Source organism: Orycteropus afer, unplaced genomic scaffold, assembly GCF_000298275.1.
Source record: "Orycteropus afer afer isolate SDZICR_OR568_19922 unplaced genomic scaffold, OryAfe1.0 scaffold00184, whole genome shotgun sequence".
NCBI lineage: Eukaryota > Metazoa > Chordata > Mammalia > Tubulidentata > Orycteropodidae > Orycteropus > Orycteropus afer.
Window position 1 is genome coordinate 5,703,668 of NW_006921771.1, and position 10,838 is coordinate 5,714,505.

At 39.5% G+C, this 10,838-nt stretch overlaps 1 protein-coding gene across 1 annotated transcript in view; it reads right to left on the bottom strand.

Annotated features, from left to right (window-relative positions):
- Window positions 1-10,838, bottom strand: part of LOC103202548 (cell surface glycoprotein CD200 receptor 1-like) — a 37,165-nt gene that overhangs the window by 15,027 nt on the left and 11,300 nt on the right. Inside the window, exons 2-3 of the mRNA XM_007947446.2 lie at window positions 8,166-8,483; window positions 7,795-8,043 (exon numbers count right to left, since the gene is read on the bottom strand). Of these exons, the coding sequence (XP_007945637.2) occupies window positions 7,795-8,043; window positions 8,166-8,483 (567 nt within the window). The remainder of the gene's footprint in view (window positions 1-7,794; window positions 8,044-8,165; window positions 8,484-10,838) is intronic.

Genomic DNA, 10,838 nt, shown 5'->3' on the forward strand with positions numbered 1-10,838 from the left:
GGCTGGTGGTTCAAACCCACCAGCCACTCCTCGGAAGGAAGGTTGGGCAATCCTACTTCCGTAGTGATACTGCCTCGAAAACCCAAGGAGGGGTCGCTATGAGTGATACTGCCTCGAAAACCCAAGGAGGGGTCGCTATGAGTCGGGGCCGACTCGATGGCACATAACAACAACAACAACAATTGAATGAGTGAAGTTATTGGCAGAGAAGGTGGGAGCAGTAGAAGAAAAGCTTGGTGGTGCTAGGATCAGTTTCTAGGGCTTTGAGCAGGCTATTATTGATGACGTATTTATTTGCAAGACCACAGTTCAACCTCAGGGAAAATTCCTCTTTTTAGAGGGTCACAAATTTCTGCCAATTTCAGGCACACTCAAAGACCCCGCCTCCGCGGCCCCACAGTTCCAAAGCGTGGCTGCAAGGCAAAATTCACGGGACCAGGCTCAGCTGCAGTTTCTTTGCTCTCCATGCCCTGTCTGCCTGTGGTGCTGATGCAATCCAGCCAGACTGCCAATGGCTGGCTCTGGAGTTTGTCTGTGATACTGCCCGCCTGCAGCACCAAATATGCGTGCAATTTCAGGTGTATTGGAGTCCGGGGAGTACCTGAGTAGGCACTTATTGATGACATATTTATTTGCAAGACTGCGGCTCAATCTTAGGAAAGATTCCTATTGTTAGAGGGTCCCAAATTTCCATCAATTTCATGCACACTCAAAGCCCCCGCCTCCACAGCCCCACAGCACCAAAGCGTGGCTCCAGGGCAAAATTCGCAGGATTGCACTCAGCTGTGGTTTTTTTGCTCTCTGTGCCCCGTCTGCCCGCAGTGGTGACTCAATCCCACCCGACCGGTAATGGTCGGCTCTTGAGTTTGTCTGCAATATGGCCCACCAGTGGCACCAAATATGTGTGCAATTTTATCTGTGGTGGAGTTGAGGGAGTACCTGCCAGTGACCTGTGGTCCTGATAACAGTGGCAAAGAAAAGCATGGTGTCTCCCAGTCTGACCCAAGCCCACTCTGTAATCCATTGGGAGGGGAGGGAGCTAGCCTTTCTGATGCACCAGTGAGATCTCCACCTGGGTCTCAGCAATGGTGCCTGTGTCTGGCTGCACCCAGACCACCCAAATTACCAAGAAAATCAGCCACTGGAAGATGGTTTCTGCCGCTGCCTGCTGGAATATTGTATTGGTTGCTGGTAAGCTGGTATAAGTGAACTCGTTTTGGGCTCAGGGATCTCAGGCTGCTGCCTCCACCTGGCAGACTGACTGCCCCAGAAAGGTTTCTAATGGTCTTTCTCGGGTGCCCATTCATCTTCCGGCAGTAACTCTTTTCTGAATAATCTCCCTGTGCCTTTCCTCCAATTCTGCTTTTCTGTGTTTGTGCACTCTGATTCAGTGAGCTGTTCAGAGCACCAAAGATCCCAATTCAAACTATTGTACCTAGTTCTTAAAGTCCTTAGATGCCAGAGGGAAAAAATAAATGTGCTGCTCACTGGCGAGACTCTATTTTGAATATTATACCATTTATTTTTAAAAGCTACCAAAAAGATAAAATATCTAGGAATAAATCTCACCAGAGACACAAAAGACCTATACAAAGAAAATTGTAAAACATTACTACAGGAAACTACAAGGGATCTACATAAATGGAAGAACCTCCCTGGTCAATGTATAGGAAGACTGAATATTGTGAAAATGTCAATACTACCCAAAGTAATCTACACATTTAATGCAATCCTGATCCAAATACCATTAATATTTTTTAAGGATATGGAAAAAGCAGTTACTAACTTCATATAGAAAGGAAAGAGACCTCAGATAAGCAAACTACTTCTGAAGAAGAAAAAACAAGTAGGAGGTCTCACACTACTGGATCTCAAAACCTAGTATACAGCCACAGTAGTTAAAACAGTGTAGTACTGTTACAGTGATAGACAGATAGACCAATGGAACAGAACTGAAAACCCAGAAATTGACCCATCCATCTATGGACAGCTGATCTTTGACAAAGGACCAAAACCCATTAACTGGGAAAGAGAAAGCCTCTTTAACAAATGGTGCTTGCAAAAGTGGATATCCACCTGCAGAAAAAATGAAACAAAACCCATACCTCACAACATACACAAAAACAAACTCAAGTGAGATCAAAGACTTAAATGTAAAACCCACAACTATAAAGTTTGTCAGAGATAAAATAAGGGCAAATTTAAGGACTCTAATTTACAGCATAAATAGACTATCAAGCATAACCTAGAGTGCACAGGCAGTGGAAGAGAAGTTAGATGTCTGGGACTTTTAAAAATTAAATACTTATGTACATTGAAAGACTTCTCCAAAAAGGTAAAAAAAGAATGAACCAATTGGGAGAAAATATTTGCCTATGATGTATCTGACAAAAGACTTACCTCCAAAATTTATAGAAATCTTCAACACCTCAAGGCCAAAAAGACAAACAACCCAACTCAAAAATGAGCAAAGGACATGAACAGACACTTCAATAAAGATAATATTCTGACAGCCAACAAACACATGAGGAATTGCTCAAGATCATTAGCCATTAAAGATATGCAAATCAAAATAACAATGAAATATCATCTCACCTCAGCAATAATAACAAAGTCCAACAAGAAAGAAATAGAAAATGCTGGCAAGGTTGTGAAGAGATTGGAACTCTCATACACTGCCGGTGGGACTGTAAAACAGTACAACCATTGTGGAAAATGGCATGGTGTTTCCTTAAAATATTGAAAACAGAAGTACAATTTGAAGCAGCAACTCCAAGAAATATATCCTAAAGAGGTGAGAGACAGGACACAAACAGCCATATACACACCCATGTTCATCACAGCACAATTCACTATAGCAAAGAGATGGAAACATCCTAAATGCCCATCAACAAATAAATGGATAACCAAATTATGGTACATTCACACAACAGAATACTATGCTACATTAAAGAATAATGAAGAATATGTGAATCATCTCACAATTGTGGGTGAATTTGGAGGACATTATTCAGAGTGAAATAAGTCAATCATAGTGGAACAAATATTGTATGAGCCCACTACTATAAAAAGTCAAGGAAGGGTTTGCTTAGAGAAGGGAACTCACTCTGTAGATTACCAGAGATGGGAAGGAAGGGGAGGGAAAATTTTGGACTAGTTGGGGGCCACATGCTGAGTTGGGTAAGGGGAGGGGTGGTATGGAAAGAGTCTGTGACCAGCATGATAACATTGGAAAAAGGAAGGACACTGAATTGTTCACATTAAGATAGAGATGTCAGAGGCTAATACCAATGTATGCACAATACTACATTACCACGAACACCAAACACCAAGCTAAAGATAAATGCATAGACAACTGAGAAGATCAGATGGGGGCTGGCAAACAGGAACATACCCTAGACCAATGATAGACTTAGCTGAAGATAATCTTGCATAAATACTAGTGTTACTAAATAACCACGATAATTACAGAAGCAACAGAAGACAGATTTGGAGTAATCCCTCAGGAACAGCCAAACACCTTGGGAGAGAGAATCACCAGATCTGCTGACTCAAGACCATAGTATTAGGTGCACCAGGCTCAATTGGCACACATAATACATAAAAAATCTTGTTCCACAGCCTACTTTAGTGAGCAGAGACTGGGATCTTAAAAGCTTTTGATTGGCCATGTAAGATGCAGCTAGTGGTCTGAAGTGAAGAAGAGTGAAGAAAATCAAGGGCATATGCAAACAATTAATCCAAGGATATTATAGATCTCAAGACCAGAAGAACAAGATGGTGCCTGGCTACCAGCACCAACTACTTGGGAAGGAATCAAAAGTGGAAATCCTAGATAAAGTGGGAGGAAAAATGTGTAAGAAAATTCAAATACAAAATAACGACCTGAATTACTGCTTAGATGGAGTCTGATGGGACCCCCAAGACTATGGCCCTGGGATACTCTTCAGGCCTCATATAGGACTCACTCCCAAGGACTGGCTCTCAGCCCAACAGTAGAAAAACTCAAATGCAGAACACCCAACCCAGGGCTATACATCCACCTACTCTATGGAGAAACACCTCTTGGAGCAATCGGCCATGGGAACCAGAGGGGCAGCATTCACATGCAGGGAAAGCTGGACAGACAGGAGTGAATAATTAAGAAGGGCACGGGGGAGGGGGGCCATAGAGAAGGGAAAGGAAGAAAGTGGATTAGGGTTGGGATGGTCATCAGGGAGTGAAACCAAATATACATGAACTGTTGAGTGAAAAAATTTCTGCTCTGTAAATTTGTACCCAAAGCAAAAAAAAAAAAAAAAAAATTTAAAAAAGAAAAGAAAAGGAATGCATAAAGATCAATATCCTGGGCATTAGTGAGCTGAAATGGACTGGTACTAGCTATTTTGAATCAGAGAGTCATATGGTTTACTATACCAGGAATAGCAAATTGAAAAGGAATGGTGTTGCATTCTTTGTAGAAATGAACATTTCAAGATATATCTTGAACTACAGTGCTGTTGGTGATAGGATAATCATACACCTACAAGGAAGACCAATTAATGCTACTATTATTCAAATTTACACACCAACCACTAAAGCCAAAGATTATGAAATGGAATATTTTTACCAAATTCTGTAATCTGAAATTGACAAGATATAAAATCGAGATGTATTAATAATTACTGGTGATTGGAATGCAAAAAGTTGGAAACAAAGAAGAAGCATCAGTAGCTGGAAAATATGTCCTTGGTGTTAGAAATGAGGCTGGAGATCATGACAGATGTCCATTATAGAACTTTGTAAGAGCAATGACTTATTCATTGCAAATACCTTTTTTCAACAACATAAATAGTAACTACACATGTGGACCTCACCAGATGGAATACACAGAAACCACATAGACAATGTCTGTGGAAAGAGTCAATGAAGAAGCTTAATACAATCAGTTAAAACAAAGCCAAGAGCTGACTTATGCAAATTCAAAATGAAGCTGAAGAAAATTAAAACAAGTCTACAATTGCCAAAATACAACCTTGGGTATATACCATTTGAATTTAGAGACCATTTGAAGAATAGATTTGATGCATTGAACATCAACAACCAAAGACCAGATGAGTTGTGGAATGACATCAACATCATACATGAAGAAAGCAAAAGGTCATTAAAAAGATAGGAAAGGAAGAAAAAAACAAAATGGATGTTAGTAGAGACTCTGCAACTTGCTCTTGAATGGACAGTAGCTAATGTGAATGAAAGACGTGATGAAATAAAAGAGCTGAACAGAAGATGTCAAAGGTCAGCTCAAGAAGACAAAATATTATAATGTGTGCAAAGACCTGGAGTTAGAAAATCGAAAGGGAACAACACACTTGGCATTTTGCAGGCTGAAAGAATTGAAGAAAAATGCAAGGTTCAAATTGGAAGATTGAACGATTCTATGGGAAAAATATTGAATGTGGCAGGAAGTATCAAAAAAAGATGGAAGGAATATTCAGAGTCACTATAAAAAAAAGAATTAGGCAATGTTCATCCATTTCAGGAGGTAGTATATGATCAAGAACCAATGGTATTGAAGGAAGAATCTGAAGCTGTACTGAAGGAATTGGAGAAAAACAAGGCTCCAAGAATCGATGGAATACCCATTGAGATGTTTCAACAGTGCTGGAAGACAGCTACCTGGCCAAATGACTGGAAGAGATCCAAATTTATGCCATTCCAAAGAAAGATGATCCAATAGAATGTGGAAATTATCAAGCAATATAATTAATATCACCTGCAAGTAAAATTTTGCTGAAGATAATTCAAAAAGAATTGCAGCAGTATATTGACAGGGAACTGCCAGAAATGCAAGCTGGATTCAGAAGAGGATGTGGAATGAGGGATATCACTGTTGATGTCATATGGATCTCAGCTGAAAGCAAGGAATATAAGAAAGATGTTCACCTGTGTTTTATTGAGTATGCAAAGGCATTCAACTGTGTGGAGCACAACAAATTATGGATAACACTGTGAAGATTGGGAATTCCAGAACACTTAATTATGCTCATGAGGAACCTGTACATAGACCAATAGGCAGTCCTTTGAACAGAGTAAGGTGATACTGTATGGTTTAAAATCAGGAAGAGCATGTGCCAGGTTTATACTTATTCAATCTTAATTTGAATATATCCTGTAAAATTTAAATACTTATTCAATCTGTATACTGAGCAAATCATCTGAGAATCTGGTCTACATGAAGAATGGGACATCAGGATTAGAGGAAGACTCATTAACATCCTGTGATATGCAAACAAAAATTGAGAGTATCAGCGATCTCATTTTACTTGGATCCACAATCAACACCCATGGAAGCACCATTCAAGGAATCAGACATCGTTTTACACTGGGCAAATCTGCTGACTTCTTTAAAGTTTTAAAGAGCAAAGATGTTACTTTGAAGACTAAGGTGCGCCTAACCCAAGCCATGGTATTTTCAATCTCCATATATGCATGTGAAGCTGGACGGTGAATAAGGAAGACTGCAGAAGAACTGATGCATTTGAATTGTGGTATTGGTGAAGAATACTGAAAATATCATGGCCTGTCAGAAGAACAAACAATTGAGTCCTGGAAGAAGTGCAGCCAGAATGCTCCTTAGAAGTGAGAATGGCCAGACTTTGCCTAACATACTTTGGTCATGTTCTCAGAAGGGACCAATCCTTGGAGAAGGACATCATGTTTGGTTAAGTAGATGGGTAGATAAGAAGGGGAGGACCTCAGTGAGATGAGTTGACACAGTCTCTGCAATTATGGGCTCAAACATAGCAAGGATTGTGAGGATGATGCAGGCCCAGGTAGTGTCTCATTCTGTTGTACATGGGGTCAGTTTGATTTGGAATAGACTTGATGGCACCTCACAACAACCACAAAATCATACAGCTAGTGAATGAGAAGCCATGTTTGCCAGTGACTATACTGTCACAAGGGGAGCTCTGGTGACGTAATGCCTAAGGCATTTGACTGCTAACCAGAAGCTGGCAGCTCAAACCCACTAGCCACTTCTTGGAAGGAAGAGTGGGCAATCTACTTCCATAGAGATACCACCTCAGAAACCCAAGGAGGGGTCGTTATGAGTTGAATCGACTAAATGGCAGTGAGCTTTATGGTTTTATACTGTCATGAACAATATGAAGACATGAACCTTGACTTTTCATCTCTGTGTCACCAACTGTAAACACATAGAAAATATTCAATAAATGTTTGGTGACTGACTTGATGGATTGGTTTCAATGACAAGGGACAGGGGGAAGGAAAACTAGTGTCTTACTCAGTGTAACAAATAAGGTGATGTCCCCTGTAAGAAACAGAGAAATCAAGAAAAGAATGATGCTGCTCTCAAGTACTGAATAAATGTTGTTAATGTAATTTATATCTCTAAATTGCATACCTAAAAAATGTTGAATTGGCAAAGGTTGTATTATATATATTTTAATAATAATAAGAATTTACATAAAATTGTTAATTTTATATCACTAATTAGTCTTAAGGTAAAAGTTCACAGATCACTAATTTAGCAAATAATACATTTTTTGACTGCCACACTAAAAATTACTTAGAAAAAGCATTGGTAAGAAATTACTTAATTCCTTATATATAGTAAAGTAGCAAAAAAAAATTTCTCTACCATACTAATGACTTTCCCATTTAAATTTTACAGGATATATTCAAATTAAGAGCCTGAGATTTCTTATCTTGTGCTTGTTAATTTATAATTACTCCATAGAAGAAAAGCTTGAGCATCAGTTCACTACTCTAAAAGAAGCAGCCACTAACCTGGATGTAGTTGTATGCTCAGACTCTCGTTTCTAGTCAAGTGGGAGACAGAGCAGGTCACAGCAGACATGATGCCATCCTCCCAGTGGCACGCACTCCTCACAGACACTGCACCGTTGCCCTGATTTTCTTGCTCAGTGATACAGTCCCCCTCTGGGTTCCAGGAGATCTGTGCAGCCGGCTTCCCTGCAACTGCCTTGCACACCACAGTTCTATTCTCAGTTAGAAACACGGTCACCTCGGGGGGCACTGCAGAGATGTAAGGGAAAACAAATGCTTCAGTGTTAACATAAGCAAAAAGGAATTCAGAGAGACTTTTGATTCTGTCTCAGTCTGGTTATCTGAATAGCACAATGTACAATGTTCCTTACCTAACACTTGGACATGATAGGCATGATGGAAATTCCCATTAGCTGTTACTATTTCACACATGTAAGACCCATCATGAGTGATGGCCACTGGATCAATCTGAAGGGCAGGACTCTGGTCAGGTCTGGTGGCCCAGGTTATTCCTTTATTAGTACAATTAGCTTCCAAAGTCTCATTTTTATCTCTCCTGTAGGCTTTGGTGCAGGAAGTGTTGTCTCTGAAGATTATTTTCCATGTTGCTACAAACTCAGGTGTCAGTGGGACAGGAGGGCAGGAGAGCACAGCCTTTGTATTCACCAGTACAGTCAGTGAAGTCTTCACTGGACACACACACACACAGACACATAGTGATTTTTTTTTTTAAGCTTGATAAAGAATTCTATTACGTTAAATTTATCCATAGCATAATATATGGTGTTTTACTAGAACTTTACTTTGGTGCTAAGTAATATTCCAAAAATATTTGAGTCACATGACAAACTAAAAATTCACAAAATATATATAATGCAATAAATATTATCTAAAGATTAATAATTTTTTTCTTATATTATGTATTATTAGCAAAACAATATGTATTATATGTAGGAAAAATATTTCAAGTCTCTTGAAATTATTCAAGAGCTTTGATATCTATAAAACAGATCATTGAGAAAACAGAACAGTAAATTAAAAGACAAAGAAAATGTTCTAAATCTAATCTTTGGTCATAGACTTTATTAAATTTATCATATAAAGGATGCCTCTGTGGAAAGAAAATGGAATAATTAATGGTATGGGTGTTTCTTCCTAAGTTTTGATGAGACAAACATAAGAACTAAATGTGTATTCCTAAGACAATCATAAACGTGCAAAGTATAGGGGAAAGGAAAAAAAAAAAAAAAAACCTCATGCCCATCGAGTCAGATCTGACTCAGTGACCCCTCCTTGGGTTTCTAAAGGTGGTATCACTATGGAAGTAGATTGCCCAACTTTCCTTCCGAGGAGTGGCTGGTGGATTTGAACTGCCAGCCTTCTGATTAGCAATCAAATGCCCTAGGCTCTATGCCACCAGAGTTCCCATGCAAAGCATATGGCACTTTTATTAAAAATAACTAAGAGGACATTAAGGTTGAACAAGTTGGAAATTTTTTTATTTTGTTCTTTAATTCAGAGTGTCACAAAGTCAGTAAAATCAACTGATCTTAAAATAATCTGTAATATCATCAGTTTACCCATCACATAAAAAATTAAAAACTGATGATCCACAGTAGTAAGAGATGCTTAAAAATATTTGTTTTTAGTAAATTTGTGTCCCACAAATGTTAACTGGCCACAATAAGAAAAAGAGAGTGATAAAGGTTTCCATTTGTCATTTACTTCTAAAGGGTCTTATTTAAAGCCACCTAAAACTCTTCCTTTTTAAAATCAACATTTTATCTACCTGGGATGTAAAAGTTTCTTCACTTGCTTGCTTATTTGTTTGGTGGATATTGCTACCTCTAACGTATAACTGGTCCCTGGTAGACCAGGAACAGAAAGGAGTTAACTTATAGGCAGAGGTAATTAATCCTGACAATCATGAGATAATACGATTACTTCTATATAATTGTTGTTGTTGTTAGGTGCCATCGAGTCACTTCCGACTCATAGCCACCCCATGCACAGAAGAACAGAACACCACCCAATCCCACGCCAGCTCCATGATCCTTGCTATACTTGAGCCCATTGTTGCAACCACTGTGTCAATCCATCTCATCGAAGGCCTTCTCCTCTTTCGTCGACCTTCCACCTTACCAAGCATGACATCCTTCTCCAAGGAATGGTCCCTTCTGACAACATGACCAAAGTAGGTGAGATGAAGTCTGGCCATCCTCGCTTCCAAGAAGAATCTCAGCTGCACTTCTTCCAGGACAGTTCTTTTAGCAGTCCACAGTACTTTCAGCATTCTTTGCCAGCACCACAACTCAAAAGCATCAACTCTTCTTCGGTCTTCCTTATTCATCGTCCAGATCTCACATGCATATGAGGTGACTGGAAATATCATGGCCTGTGTCAGGTGCACCTTAGTCCTCAAGGAAACACCCTTGCTCCTCAGCACTTGAAAGAGTTCCTTTGCAGCTGACCTACCCAGAGCTACACGTTTTCTAATGTCCTGACTGCTGCTTCCATTGGCATCAACTGTGGAACCAAGCAACGTGAATTCTTTGACAACCACAATCTTTTCTCCATTTATCATGATGCTGCTTATTGGTCCAGTTGTGAGGATTTTTGTTTTCTTTATATTGAGATGTATCCATACTGCAGACTGTGTTCCTCAATCTTCACCAGTAAGTCCCTCAAGTCATCCTCACTTTCAACAAGCAAAGTTATATCATCAGCGTATCTCAGGTTGTTAATGATTCTTCCTCCAATCCTGATGCCATGTATTTCTTCATATACTCCAGCTTCTTGGATTATTTGCTCAGCATATAGATGGAATAAGTATGAGGAGAGGATACAACCCTGATGCACTCCCTTCCTGATTTTAAACCATGCAGTGTCCCTTTGTTCCGTTCGAACGACAGCCTCTTGGTCAAGGTACAGGTTCCTCATGATGACAAACAAGTATTCGGGAATTCCCATTCTTCTCAATGTTATCCATAATTTGTCATGATCCACACAATCAAATGCCTTTGCATAGTCAATAAAACACAAGT